Source organism: Oenanthe melanoleuca, chromosome 20, assembly GCF_029582105.1.
Source record: "Oenanthe melanoleuca isolate GR-GAL-2019-014 chromosome 20, OMel1.0, whole genome shotgun sequence".
Lineage (NCBI taxonomy): Eukaryota > Metazoa > Chordata > Aves > Passeriformes > Muscicapidae > Oenanthe > Oenanthe melanoleuca.
Genome location: NC_079353.1, coordinates 11,218,355 through 11,233,446, shown reverse-complemented (window position 1 = coordinate 11,233,446; position 15,092 = coordinate 11,218,355). Strand labels below are relative to the sequence as shown.

Here is a 15,092-nt window from a genome sequence, read left to right as displayed (position 1 = left end):
CATGTGCTGCAGCTCAGCATTAACGGCCTTACCTGGTCTGGTGGAAGGGGTCCCTGCCCCTTTAAGGTCCATACCAACACAGATCATTCCATGATTTTATGTTTTTATGGTCTGAAATATTTGTCTGGCCAAGTCTGGCTGCCAGCTCTTGGGCACCTTGGCTTCCTCTTAGCCCAGGAGTTGGGGTGGGAATCTCAGATTAAAAACTTGCCCAGCAACTTCCAGCTAGCAAATAAAAGGAGTTAAATGATTTCAAATGCAAGGAAAGGCAGTGCTACAAACCCAGAGTCTGGTCAGCTATATCCACAGGGCTCAGGGCATGTGTGAGCTAAAGAAGATATGGCTTGAGCACAAGGCTAGAGAGCAGAGCTGGCTGTCCCAAAATCTCTCTTCCCTAAGCAATCCACAGGGAACTGCCTCTAGTTCCCACTCTGTGTCTTGAGAAAGAGAGAGAAAATACATCCCACAACTACTTTAAAAAGGAAAATCAATTAAATCTTGTATTTTCTAAGCAGTTTTGGATTGGGTGGGTGTTTTGTTCTGTTGGATTTTTTTAGCAAGCAGTGCGTCAGTTTTATAATCAAGTAAAGCTAAGCCTGAGGAGTTGGCAGAAATTTCATTTACAGCAGAGGACCTGAGTTTGCTGCTCTGGTGCCATGACATGGGGCTGGCCCTGGAAGGTGTCTGAACCTGACTAATTGTCACCAAGAAAGCAAGGAGAGATATTTTATCCTTCCCATTTTAATGAATAAATGGCATTTCCTCTGTGTTATTTATCTGCTTTTGAATTTTAATGACTTGCTTTAAGTGGTAATTACCAAATTCTCCCCACCGATGCCTGGCTGGATAATATCACTGTTCGATATTTATGAAGTGCCAGGATCCTCTAAATATAGAACTATTAAAACTATTTGTTAAAATTCTGGAAAGCTGAGAGATAAAGGGAGAGGAAATGCCACTAATTCATTAAAATTCTGCAAATGAAAAATATCTTCTCTCTATTCAGCAGTTGATTAATCTGGTCCATTAATTTATGGTCATTCATATCTCCTTGCTTTGGGCTCTGGTGGAGTGTTCATTGCAGCTGAAGTTTCCCTGGTTTGAGCAGAGTTCTGCTTCCTTCAGAGTAATGTGAAGAGACGTTCTCCTCTCTCCATCCTTCACACCTAAGCAGCTTGGATGGTTTCCCAGAGGAGAAGGAGGACACGATGACAGCACAGTTTTGCAGGAGATGTCCCAGTTCTCACAAGCAGTGGGGAGCTCTGAACTGAAGGGTTCAAGTAGCCTCGAGCTCCTTTCTCTGTAATTTACAATCCATGACTTGAAATCACCCTCCTCAGGATCCAAACTCCTCTGTATTCAGAAGGGAAAAGAAGCATTTGAGGTGGAGAACTGAGCTCCTTTCGTCATGCCCACTGGACTGAATGTATGCATGCCTTCTCCAGAGTCCCAGGGAAGGAATTTTCCGGAATTGTGCCTGTTTGCAACCCGGGGGCTGCTCTCCCCTGTGTGATGAGAGGTGTGCAGGCCACCTGACCTGTAAAATTATGAGTTTTTTTTATACTATTTCCCCTCATTCTCTTAAATCCTAAAACAGAAAAATGAATCCAGCAGGGAGAAGGAGCAGCTCCTGAGAGGGGAGATGAGGTGTGTGCGTGCTGCTGTTATTCTCTCCTTCACAGAGCCCTCCATGACCCCTTGGTCACACAGCCCTCCTGGTTTTTCCTTTTGCAGTGCTGGGGCCGGGAGGACAGGGTGCTTTATTGCCATTGACATCATGCTGGACATGGCAGAGAACGAGGGCGTGGTGGATATATTCAACTGCGTGCGAGAGCTGCGCTCCCAGCGGGTCAACTTGGTGCAGACAGAGGTGGGTGCCAGCAGCTCTCCCTGCACGAGGTGATGCTTCCCTGTCAGCTTCTCTGCCCAGCAATTAGTTAAGTCAACACTGGCTCGCTCTGTGCCTTGATTATGCAGAACTTGCAGTGGCCAAACATGCCGGGGTTTGCTCCGAATCAATTCGCTGGCAGCTGCTCGGGGCCTCCAAGACAGGAGGGCAAACCTTGAAGTGTAGGTCTGTGCATTGCTGATTAATTTTATTCTCATAGCAGGAAAAAAGAGCTCCTGAAGCCTCTCATGACTCATTCATAGGAACACTGCAGGCTCCAGTAGTACCTAGTGTATAGCAATTACAAGCTAAGCAAAGAAAACATCTTTGATTCAAGCTTTGCTGATTGAGCAAGGTGCTCCATCACACAGTGTCTGGCAGCTGCACAAACTCCTGTGGAACTCTTATCCTGTTGCACAGGTTTTATGTGTGCCCCTTAACCCTTTCCCCTCCTGAGGGACAGGACAATAGCCTAGAACACAGAAGGGTTGTTAGTTTTGTTGGACCTCCCATATTTACTTTAGGGAAAGAGTTTTACCCAAAATTCCCAGAACCCAGGATTCTGAAGAAACCTGATAGTTCTACACAGCTGTGCCAGGGAAGGTTAAATTGTATATTAGGAAAAGTTTTTTCATTTAAAGGTTTGCCCAGCCCTGGTGGTGGAGTCACCATCCCTGCAAGGATCTAACAGACATGTAGATGTGGCACTTGGGGACAGGGTCAGTGGTTAATTGGCAGTGCTGGCTTGGATTCAGTGATCTTAGAGATCTTTTCCAACCTAAACAATTCTGTGATTCTCTGGTGTTATTGCAGGTCCATCCCTGACCATTTCCCTGTGGACAGAGAGGTTTTCACCCTGATGACTTCCTCATCTCTCACCCATTTTGTCCCAACACTCCTGAGAGTGCCAACTCCCCATTTTCCATGTAAATCTGAAATGAGCACATGAGACCTCACATTGGATGATGGATGAAATATGCTCACAAAGCTGTCACACAGCACACTGTGTAATTTGTCTCCATGTGAAACAGAGCCAAATATACATATTGGGCATGACTTAAGGGAAAAAAAACCCCAGTGCTATTTGATGATCTGTATTAAAAATGTGGTTTTAATGTCTCCTCCCCTCCCCTGTGCAGGAGCAGTACGTGTTTGTCCATGATGCCATTTTGGAGGCATGTCTCTGTGGCAACACAGCCATTCCAGTCTGTGAGTTCAGATCCATATATTACAACATCAGCAGACTGGATCCACAGACCAATTCCAGCCAGATAAAAGATGAGTTTCAGGTAATTTCATATCTCTCAGTCACTGCAGTTGGTGTATTGGAGGTGTTTAATCAATTTCTGTGTGTTATTTTGTGATTTCCAGCAGGGCAGACAAGGGGGACTGAGCCAAGGTCTGATTTCAGTTGATTTTTGTTGCTGTATTTCTGGGTCAGGCAGAGGTTTGTTTTTGAGCATGGACTATTCAGCCTTCAGCAAGGAAAAAATTGTCCCCATCACTCCAGTAGAACAAGGGCACTAATTTTCACACATAATGCTGTACTTCTTATTTTAATAAGTATTGTGTTTTTCATTTCCTTCCATAATTTATACAGAAACATTTATGCCTCAAGGTGCCTTATTATCCATTCTTGTGGCTCATATGGTGCTTCCAAGCTTTGACAATCAACTTGTTGACAACCTTCCACACAGGGGAGAGAGGGAGCTCAGTGAGCATCATTTTGGCCATTGTTAATTTTCAATTAAATGCCAATGAATCCCTCAGTTTGCTGCAGATGTTTTGCCTTTTGTGCTTGATGATGAGATCCAAAATGATGGACAGTAAAACTAGCAAGTGCTCCATTAGTGCTCTTAGCCCAGGGCAAGCAACAAAATAGAAATAAAATTTGTTTCCTGTCCTCATTGTTTATCCCACGCTGGGAAATGGGTTTGGGACACTGTGGGAAATGTGGAGCAAGGTGAGTTTGATAGGAAATAAAGATACATCTACAATTTGTTGAGGCGACTCATAGTCAGAGTAAAAAGGTGGAGATTGCTTTAATTATAGTAAATTCCCACCCCCTCTCCCAGGAAAGTGTCTTTTGCAGCAAGAGAATGTCTTTTTGGAGCCCCAGCCTGTGTCAGAGATCTCCTTTCCTCCCTTTCTATGCCAAGGGAGAATGTGTGTCTTTTATCTGAAGCCTTACAGGGAATCATCAGGGTTGGTATAGTGAGATAAAGAATGTGGATCCCAACTGATGGCAGCTCAATTAAAAAAAGATCTGGTTCTATCAAGTGATAGCAGGTCTGTAAAAGTGTTTCTGGGTCTGAATGCTCGGCATGAAGGAGCCAGAGCCGAACTTCATCAAATGCTGTTTAAAAAAACACTATTAAAAAAAAGCCACCACTTGCTGGGTGTATTTTGTCATGACATGAGATGGGATTTGTCACCTCTGTGCTTGTTCTTTTGAGCTGCCAGGGGCTGGCAGCTCCTGTGGGAAGGAACTGCTCCACTGCTTTGCATAAGAGGTTGGGTGTCTGTCTCGTTGTAGAATCTATTTTTACAGGATTTTGGCTCAGAGCGTTCCTCAGCCCTGATTGTCTGGATTTAATGCAAAAGCTGGTATCTCTGTTGCAATCTTTAGGAACCAGTAGCTATAACTATAGATCTGTGCTTGCAGTTTGTGGTATTTTGGTCCCACTGGCCCTGAGGTAAGGCTAGATGTATTTTTCATGCTCTACATGTTGTCTGGACACACAAAAGCTCACTCTGGAGAGTTTTTGTAATCTGAATCAGTACAGGAACAAGGGAGAGAGGAGAGCAGCATAAAATAGGCAGGAGTAAATCACTAGCAAGTCACCTACCTGATTATCTGCACTGTCAGAGATCTGAGATTTCATGTTGTTTCCCCAGCCAGACTCCCTGCTTTCCACCTCCAGACAATGTAGAACCTGAATAATTTAAAGCAACTATATTATTTCAAGTTTTATACTTTGACACATTCTTTTATCTTGGATTGTTTGACCTTCCTCTTTTCTTCATTCATAACCTCTCTGTGGCAGAAGTCCACCTCTTTGTAAGATTTTTTTTTTTTTTGGTCCCTAAATATTTTGCATTCTTCTGGCTGCAGAGTTCACTGTAGGACTCCATGGGCTTTGCTCAAGAAGGAGAGATGTAAAAGTGAAAACACAAAGACATCAGGCAGCCACTGATCCACCACCACTTAAGCACTGGTGCTAAGATGCATTCACTTTGATTTCTGAGTTTTGATCCTTGTTGATCAGCGTGGACTGGTTTGCCAGGAGGCCTCCACAATGGGGAACACAAAAGTAAAATAGATTTAAAGAAACATAGTCTGTCAAGCTGTGGAAAAGACAGACGACAGTCAAAGACTGACAGCAAGGCCCCAGAGATTAGGTATGACTATGTAAGTGAAGAATCCTGTGTGGCTTCAAAAGCAAAGTAACAATCTAAATAATATATGAAACAAATAGACTTTTCTATTAAAAAACCCCTAAGAATTTTATCTTAGGTTTTTATAAGATAAGTCAGTAGTTTGATGGATCACCAGTCTGACCTGCTGGGTGGTCAATACTCAGGGTACACCTGCACAGGACCCACCTGAAGAGGGGGAAGGATTTGTGTTTCCATCCTGGGGATGGTAGAAACAGGAGGAGGATTCACTCCATCACCAGCTCAAAGTTGCATCTTATACCTGGACACCTATTTCCAGCCTCAAGGAAAGAACAGGAATGTTGTCTAGCTGCTCTGTGGGTTTAGAGCTGGAAATGTTTGGGAGGTGTATAGTGCTTCCAATTTTTGCTCTTCCAACAATGTTTGGACGAGTTCCTGAGGAGAATATGCAAAACACAATGTGTTATGACAGCAAAAAACTCCTTACTGCTTCTTCCTTTTTATCTCTGGGATGCCAAATGTTACAAAGCAGAAGGACACCCTTTATTGAGAGCCCCTTATTGCAAAAACCAGGCCTTTCTAAGCAGTCATCCAATAATCAGTTCCATCCCATTTAAACACAACAAATGCAATTCAACCAACCACCATAAACCACGATGTGAGCAAGTAATGGTTCTATAACTTGTTTTTCTACCTCTAATTCAGCTGAGTCTCTTCCCCACAGCCCTTTCCTGCTTAGCTGAAGTAGCAGGACTGAGCCAGGATTTTACAAGGGTAACAAGACCCTTATTCTGTAAGGCTTTACCTATAGGAAACAGCCAGAGCTCTGCTACTCTGAGTCCCTTTGAAACAAACTGTGCTGGTTTGGAGAGCAGGAGCCTCTCTTTGAAATGGAGAATGTAAACCCCCTTCCTCCAAATTATTATAATTTTGAAATTAAGGGGCTCTCAGGCAAAGATATGGGAATAGGAATAACAGTTCTTTACTAGGAAAATTAAAATAGAAATGCAGTATTACAAAGAACAATCCCAACCCCTGCCAGAGTCAGAATCCAAGCTGACACCCGTCAGTCAGTCAGGGTGTTGGCACAGTCCCATTCAATGGTGGCTGCATCCTCCTGCAGTGGCAGATGTGGTTCAGCTGGAGCAGTGCTCCTGGAGAAGGGGCAGTTTCCTCTGAAGCTCCAGGGATGATGTGCAAAGGTCTGGCTTTCCTCTGGAATCCAGTGGAAAGAAGGTTGTCTTGGTGTCCAAAATGTCAGTTTTTATCTGGGTAGGAAAGGCTTGGCTCCTCCCCTGGCTGGAGCATCTCCCAGTGGGATGATGGAATTTTATCAGTCATGCCCTGGGACTCAATGGGCCAGCAGCAGATGATATCTTCCTGGAGGGAGGATGGGCTGTGGAAAGATAAAGATGATTGCCCAGCTGGTTTAAAGATGGCCCATTAGCAGATAATGTGTGCCAGGAGATCAGGGTCACTGCCCCACCTGGTTTAACAGATGGGGACAGAACACACACTTTTGGTCACACCCTGTATTGCAAGCCAGGACACAACACACTGCAGTGGCATCAGAGGCACTGAGGCTGTGTGTGTCCCTGTTCCTCTCCCTGCCTGGCAGACCCTGAACATCGTGACGCCGCGCGTGCGGCCGGAGGACTGCAGCATCGGGCTGCTGCCGCGCAACCACGACAAGAACCGCTGCATGGACGTGCTGCCCCTGGACCGCTGCCTGCCCTTCCTCATCTCCGTGGATGGAGAGTCCAGCAACTACATCAATGCTGCCCTCATGGATGTGAGCACTGCTCTGGCATGGAGTTCGTCCCTGGGGATCCTTAAAGTTAGAGGGTTTTGGGAAAGCTGCAAAAAGCGGGCTTCAGAAACAGCAGAGCTGCAATTAGAGCTAAGTGGCAGCCATTAGATTTGTCAGCAGAAATGTTATATGAGATGTAGGCAGCAAGGACAAATAAAACAATGGTCTGTGTATTAACACTTGGCTAGAACACCCTGAGCTGCAGAAAAGTATATCTAGGAAGGTCTAAGATTAATAATGAAGCTCTGTACATTGTATTTTAAGGCTTACAAGCAGGTATAGTATTTGAAATAAGCAAGCATTGTTTTAACCAAAGGAACGTGTACTTATAGTGGTTGGATAGAACTATTGTCAGTATGCTTTTTGTGATTGGTCAAAGTTTTTAAAGTGAGTTGTAACACCAAGTTCTGTGGCTGCTGCTGAGGATGTGAGCTGCTGGCATTTTCCCATTGTCTCAAACCATGGGATGCTGAGACTGATGCTGGAAATAAACAGCTTGAGACATGTTCCACAGCAGTCCCATCCCATTCATGATTCTGTCTAGAAACCTGTAGCCAGCATTATTTGTCCACTCTCATGATGCTTTTCTGGGAGAATGGAGCTAAAGGTAAAAACCTAGTTAGCTGTAATTTCTGAGTCTGGTGTCTCCAAACTGGGCAAAGTGTATGAATTTTCTGTTCATCACCAAAACATGCCCTCTAGACTATGATTATCCCAGGGAAGTGGTCACAGCACCAGCCTGGCAGAGTTCAAGAAGCTTTCAGACAATAATTTTGGGCACTCTTGGGGATGGTGCTGTGCAGGGCCAGGAGCTGGACTCCATGATCCTTGAGGGTCCTTTCCAGCTCAGCATATTCTGTTCCATTCTGTTATTCTGTGATCACACACCCTAGCTCTGCACCACATTGGCAGAAAATTTTTTGGCAAAGGCATCCCTCAGTGTGCAGTCTGAGGCTGGATCACAGAAAGGTAGATGCAGAGAAATGTGGGGGGACAGCTCTGCCCATACATTGGTTTTTATATCCATTGGGAAGAGAAATGTTTGCCAGGTCAGCTCTTTGGAAAGGATAATTTGCAGTGTGAAGCGAGTGATTGATTTGATCTTATGCAGTTAAGAATGTGGGAGTGCAGGGATCAGATGTGCAAAATATTTTCAGGCTAAAGGATGTGAGTTGAGCTGATGTGACTCTGTCCAAAGGCGTTTTCCCTCCTTTTGTTTATAGCCTGGAATCTCACAGCATGGGTCATTTGTGGAGGGTGAATTATGTTGATGGCTTTTTGCTGTGCTGCCTTTGGACACAGATGTCTTTAAAGCCACTAATTATTGCAGTTGGAGTATGTGTAAATATGATCCAGGGTGAAATGCCATCATTTTTTCCCTGCCAGCAGCAGGGTCTCTGTTTTTTAATTTTGTCTGTTCTTCAGTCTTTGGGAGACAGCGATATTATTGCATTTAAGATATTCAGTCAAATGTCTCAGAATTTATTTTAGATTTTTTTCAGCAAGATTGTGGTGTTTTCATTGCAAACATGCCTAAACAAACTTTTTTTTTTAAGTGTGTTTAGGGCTTTTGCACATCAGCAGAAGCACAATCCAGTCTTTGGTTTCTTAGGGATTGGGAATGTTTGTACATCTCAGCCCTCATTACCTGAAATCACTTTGCAAATATTTGTATCCTTCCCCACAAAATTCTGGTGGATTAATTTTTTTAAGTACAAAGCAATTTTTCACCTGTCATTGAAATTCAGCCACTGTGATGTTCTTTGACTGTCCTTTACCTTTCCATAAAGGATTCAGGAAGTTTTGGGGACAAAAATAATCACGGGAACAGCCAGAATCCTACATTTTCATAGCTGTTCTTGCTGAGGACAGATCTGTGAGTGAACTCTTGTGCTGAGCAGGGACTCTTAGAGGACACCCTCCATCCCATATTGCCTTAAAAGGAGCAAAACTGTCCCTCAGCTTCCCCCAAAACAATGGAACATAATCCTTAAAAAATGAGACTTAAATCACATCATGAGTCAATCATGAAGAAGTGATAATAGATTTGTGTTTAATCCATGGAGTTTGGAGAAAAACATGAATTTATATTCTCCCAATATCCCACACAAGTTCTCTTGCATGAGTAATTCACACCTCTGTGAATTCCCTTTGGGACAGGACAGTGAACCTGGTTCCTGCCCTGTAGCAAAGAGCTGGGGAGGGTTTATTTTTCTCCTAATGGCAAACCCTTCAGCCAAGAGTTTAGCCAGGTTTGGTGCTGGCACAGTATGAAAAAAAAACCACAGCAGGAGCATTCTGGTATTTAGTAAGAGATAAACCTCAGCATTTTATCTGCCACTCTGTTGCCACCACTGGTCTGGTGTACTTAACTTTTGACCCATTCTGGTGTTTCTTGATGTGGAATGCAGAGTGGGGAATAAGACAAAAGAGATAAGAAAGACAAAAGTCCATTCCAGACTAAAATTTCCCAATAAATTACTTCCTTGTCCTTCTCTCTACATCTCATGTCCCATCACCTTCCTCAGAAGTTCCTTTTTCCCAGCATGGCCTGCCCAGCACTTCCACCCACATCTGTCTCACACAGAGGAGAAAAGGCAAACCCTCACAATGGGCAGCTTAATACTGCAGGATTTTATTTATTTCTTCACTTTAAATCCAAAATTTTATTCCACTGGAGGATTTTTTGGTGCTTTTTTTTCTTTACCTCAGAATTAGTGTGCCTTTTGATTCCAGTCTGCTCCACAGATGTGCAGCACAAAGGACTGTGCAGTTCCAGGCTCATTTAAGCCTTGCCTGTGGTTGGGAAGTGATAAAGTTTTCAGCTTGTTGCCTTTCATCAAACATTCATTAATTTAGCCCAACAGAGGATGGGAGCACAGCTCCACCCATGCTTAGGGAGGCTGAGGTCAGGGGGTGTTTTTGGGGTGAAAGAATAACATCAGAAATTGAATGTCAGTGTCACAGGCTCTGAATGCTGCCCCATGAGCCTTTAAAGGAGGGCTGGGATCCAGAAGTGCCACCTCTGTCACTCTGCACCCCCAGGCAGGGCTAATCCCTTCTGGAGCTCCCTGAGGCCACTGCAGCACAAAGGAGAGCATTTGCTCCCAGCTGTTTTCCTTCCAATTATTAATATTACTGATAGTCATACTAGTAGTAATAGTAGAATTAGCATTATTTGCTGAGTCTCAAAATATAAATAATTGATTTGGGTAATCTCTGCTCTTGTGACACTTCTTTAATGAAATGTCTTTATTGGGAGCACAAGAATCCCATTAGGAGGCGTTCATTCATTGTGGAGTGATAACAAGAGCAGGAGATGTGATTTGTATAATCTGGTTAAATGCCTCAGATTGCCTCCCCACAGCCTCCCAGCTATAATATTCCTTTGAATAAAACTTGATTGAATATTTCTTTTTTTTTTTTTTTTTTTTTTTTTCTAACTAATCTTATTCTTTTGTTAGAGCCACAAGCAACCTGCTGCCTTCATTGTCACCCAGCACCCCTTGCCCAACACCATTGCAGACTTCTGGAGGCTGGTGTTTGATTACAACTGCTCCTCTGTGGTGATGCTCAACGAGATGGATGCAGCTCAGGTGAGTGGCTCTTCACTCCTGGCATGGCACTCCCTTCTCCAATCCAGCAGAATCCCTGCTGCCAATTTCTGCTGCCTTCCCACCCACAGAAATAAATGAGGGGGAGCTGGAAAGTAAAAAGTGATGTTTTGGGGTTTTAAGGGAGAATAAGTGCATATGCCTGGTTCTTTGTTGGCTAATTCTTATTGTAATTAACAGGGATTATAGAAGGGTTTGGGTGGGAAGGGACCTTAAAGACCATCTTACTAGAACCCCCTGCCATGGCAGGGACACCTTCCCCTACCCCAGGTTGTTCCAAGCCCCATCCTTGGGCACTGCCAGGGATCCAGGGGCAGCCACAGCTTTTGTGTGCCAGGGCCTCCCCACCCTCACAGGGAGCAATTTCTTCCTGATATCCCATCTAATCTGCCTTCCTTAGCTTAATGCTATTCCCCCTTTTCCTATCACTCCCTATCCTTCTGAAAAGTCCCCCTCCAGCCTTCCTGTAAGCCCCTGTCATGTACTGGAAAGGTGCTATAAAGTCTCCCCATTTATTATATAAATACTTTGATGTATTTGATGTTTAAAATTATGTAAAATAGATATATTTAAAAATATCCAAAATTTTATATACATACTTTATATATTACAGAATTACTTCATGTTTGCAGGCTAAAGTTTCCCTCCCAAACCACTTTCTCCCCTTTCACATTTTTGTCTGTGTTTGGTTCAGCCCCAGGGTGCTTCATGCTTCCCTTTTTCACATGGCATTTCCAGAAGAATAAAACCAAGAGACCTGAAATAATTTGAAGGATCTTTCCCCTGAGATTTCCAGTATGATTCTGTAATACTGAGAAATGTGCTTTGCACAGTTTGAGGATTATATAATCCTTCATCTCTTTATTATTCTTTTTCATTCCCTGTCTAAGTTGGGTTTTGGCTACTGGACACAGCACTGTTTTCAGGATTTGAGCTTGCCAGGGAGGAGATTTTGCCACTCCTCCTGTCCTGGTGTCTCCATCCACCTTGCTGATGAGTGGCAGAGGATTGCAGCTTTCAAAAAGGTGTAATGATGCAATTTGTGTGGAGAGTACATCTGGCATGGTTAATTCACCCATTACAGCCTTTGTTCAACGAGAGGAGAGGAACCTTCAATAGTTGGTTTTGTTTTTCATTTGTCTCTTCCCTGCCTTACCACTCTTGAAGGCAGGGAATTATTGGTCTCTTTTTTGGATGGTGATGGAGAAGCCAATCACCCAGTCCTGAAGGGGCTGTCCTATCAGGGGGAGCTCTGTGGGATTCCATTCCAGCCCCAGGGACAGCTCTGTTCAGCAGTGGGCTCTCCTGGTGCCTGCAGAGTCCCACCACCCTGTGAGCAGCCAGAGTCCTCTGTATCTTCTGCTTTCCTCTCCCATCCACCCTCCCTGATTCTGCATCTTGGCATTGAATCCTGAGACCAAGTTCACCCTTTTTTTTTTTTTTTTCCCTGACACTTCAAAGCAAAACCCAGCTTTTTCTGGAAATGACCCACTTTCTCACTCTTGGCTCTGGGAAAACACAAACCTTTCAGCCCCAGCCAGTGTTATTCTTGTGACTGTCTTTCTGCACAAAGCTCAGTTTTTTTCCTAGCAAAGTTTTGCTGTTGTGATGTGGTCTGTAGGCACAGAAGAGGGGATTTGGCAGTGCATGGAGTCACTTTGACAGTTTCTGTAGCATGGTGTCACCTCCCTGAGAGTGCAGCCAGTGCCAGAACACCCAGGTGGCACTGAGAGTTAAGGAGGATTTTAAAGTTTGTATTTTATGAGCTACCAGGACACTGTGAGACACTTTGATATCATAGAAGCATTTGGGGTGGAAAAGATCTTTAAGATCATCGAGTCCAGTTGTTATTTCAGCACCACCAAGGCCACCCCTAATCCCTGTCCCCAAGTGCCACATCAACACATATTTTAGATCCTTCAGGGGTGGTGACTCCATTGCTGCTCTGGACAGCTGTGACATTGCCTGACCACTCTTCCAGTGATGAAATATTCCCAATATCCAATCTAAACTTCCCCTGGCACAGTTTGAAGCTGTTTCCTCTCATCCTGTCCCTTGTTCCTTGGGAACAGAGCCTGACCCCCACCTGGCTGCACCCTCAGGGAGTTGTGGAGAGTGAGAGGATTTCCCCCTGAGCCTCCTTTGCTCCAGGCTGAGCCCCCCCAGCTCCCTCAGCTGCTCCTGGGGGCTCCAGACCCTTCCCCAGCTCTGTTGCCCTTCAGGTCACACACACCCATTGTGTGACTGAGTGGCCTCCAGCCCATCAATCCAGATCTCTGTACAGGTCCCTCCCACCCTCCAGCAGATCAGATCCCTTTGGAGAGTGTTTTCTGGAGGGACTGTGATGCCATTGCCTGTCTGTTCAGCAGTACCTGATCCCAAGCTGTGCCCTGAGTGCAGGGAAAAGGCAAATGAACCCCTGGGGAGGTCAGAGCACACAGCAGGCACCTTTCAGACACACCTGGGTGTTTGGAGAGGTGGCCATTCACAGACCTGCTGTGGGAGAAGCAAATTTTCCATGCTAAGGAAAGGTTTAATCTTTTTCTGCTTTCCAGTGCTCCTTGAGGTTGTTTGCTAAGGCTCCTGCTCAGCTCACATCTGCCTGCCTGTGGGACAGATGCTTTGAGAGGAGATCACTAGGCAGCTTGAAAGTCTGAATGAAGAGTAAAGGAGCCCTTCAAAGGACTTGCTTGTGTGGTCTTGGCTGGCTTGCTTAATCTTGAAAAACTAACAAGGGCAAAGATGCATAAGACAGTGTGAATATCCCACCCAATTTCAATCCTATATGATCAAAGCAAGAACAGGAGTGCAGAATTAATGCAGTCACATGCACACACTCAACGTTGTTGCTGGCAGTGATTGAACTTGAAAAGCTCGAGTTCAAATGAGCATCTGGGGGTTTCAAAACTTGTACAAAATTACACTTGAAAATAGGAAGAAAAAAAAAACCACAAAGAAATACAATCTTAGCAGAAACTGCTAATGAGATCTCAAGCAAAATATTTTTGTGCCATGATCTGTTTCCAGCTGGATTTAAAATCCTTAGATTGTAATTTGTGTGCATAGGGTGCTTTTTGTCCTTTCAACTCAGTAATATCAGCACAAGAAAAAACTCCCAGTTTGCTTCACAAACTTCAGAGGTGCAGTTGTGCTTCACCCTGAAACCAGAGTTGCTCTTGTTGCTCTCAGAACAAACTCAATCTCCTTCCCCTGCTCACTGGAAGAGCCAGAAAACTAAAAAGTTTATCTTATAGAAAAAAAGACATTTCAGTTTGTTTGAATTAAGATTAATTTTCTTGGTGCCTGTACTGTTTCCTCATTTTTACACTCTATAGTTCCTATAAAATTTATCTACAGACACAAATCTTTTAATGTTCCTGTTAAATCTCTACCCTTACAGAAGCTTCATTTGTCATCCACTTTCTGTGCACCTCTAGACCCAGAATTAAATAAGTTCCAAATTGTTTGTACAAAAATAAAGAGGAAGAAAAGTACAGGCCCTAAAATATATTTTTTTTTCTTCATATTCAGGATATAAAATGTTTTACTGAGCTAGAATGAGATTTTCTCTGAAGAAAGCCACAATATACAAGATTAGTGATGGATTTTGAGCTGTTCATAGATCCAAAAGGTATGACAGGATATGTTAATAGTTAAGATTTCTGTTGGTTTTGTGTTTTTTCCTAGCTCTGCATGCAGTACTGGCCAGAGAAGACATCCTGTTGTTATGGCCCAATCCAAGTGGAGTTTGTTTCAGCAGACATTGATGAAGATATCATCAACCGGATATTCCGGATTTGCAACATGGCCAGGGTAAGAGAGGAGAAACACCACGTTCCCTAGGCATGCTCAAAAACACATTTTGGCTCCAGGAAGAGGCAGAGCCAAGACTTGTGGTTTAGAGATGCAGAATCTCTCACCTAGGAATGAAATTCCACTGCAGCTACTTCCTTTAATTAACATTTAATCAGCCTGCATTGCTAAAGGACTCTTGGCTGAAGGCAGCAAGTGGATGATATGAGCTGAAAATCTGTATTTAAATGGTGAGCATTTTTCTGTGTATATTTGAGAACAATTCATCACTTAGAAGCTGATATAAAGCCATCAGTATTGCAGGAAATAAACTGGGATGGTGTCAGCAGCTTTCCATCTGTCAGCTCCCAGGCAGCATCTCTGAAGACAGATGCAATGTTTACTGGCTAGACTGGGATTCCCAATTGCCACTGCTTTCCCTATAAATAAGCAACTGCCATTTCTGTAAGCAACTCTTTGTCTGTGTCCCTGAGCCCCAGGACAGCTGAAATGATAGAAACAAAGTTTATCTGCACACTGAGCCCTGGCAATCCAACTTCAGGGCTGCAGGAAAGGGCTTCAGCTGAGG

At 44.0% G+C, this 15,092-nt stretch overlaps 1 protein-coding gene across 3 annotated transcripts in view; it reads left to right on the top strand.

Annotated features, from left to right (window-relative positions):
* The window catches only part of PTPRT (protein tyrosine phosphatase receptor type T), a 439,066-nt gene that overhangs the window by 413,424 nt on the left and 10,550 nt on the right, over positions 1-15,092 (top strand). For all 3 annotated transcript variants that reach the window (XM_056507593.1, XM_056507591.1, XM_056507592.1), the window contains 5 exons: positions 1,735-1,870; positions 3,028-3,177; positions 6,906-7,079; positions 10,562-10,693; positions 14,399-14,524. In XM_056507593.1, the coding sequence (XP_056363568.1) occupies positions 1,735-1,870; positions 3,028-3,177; positions 6,906-7,079; positions 10,562-10,693; positions 14,399-14,524 (718 nt within the window). The remainder of the gene's footprint in view (positions 1-1,734; positions 1,871-3,027; positions 3,178-6,905; positions 7,080-10,561; positions 10,694-14,398; positions 14,525-15,092) is intronic.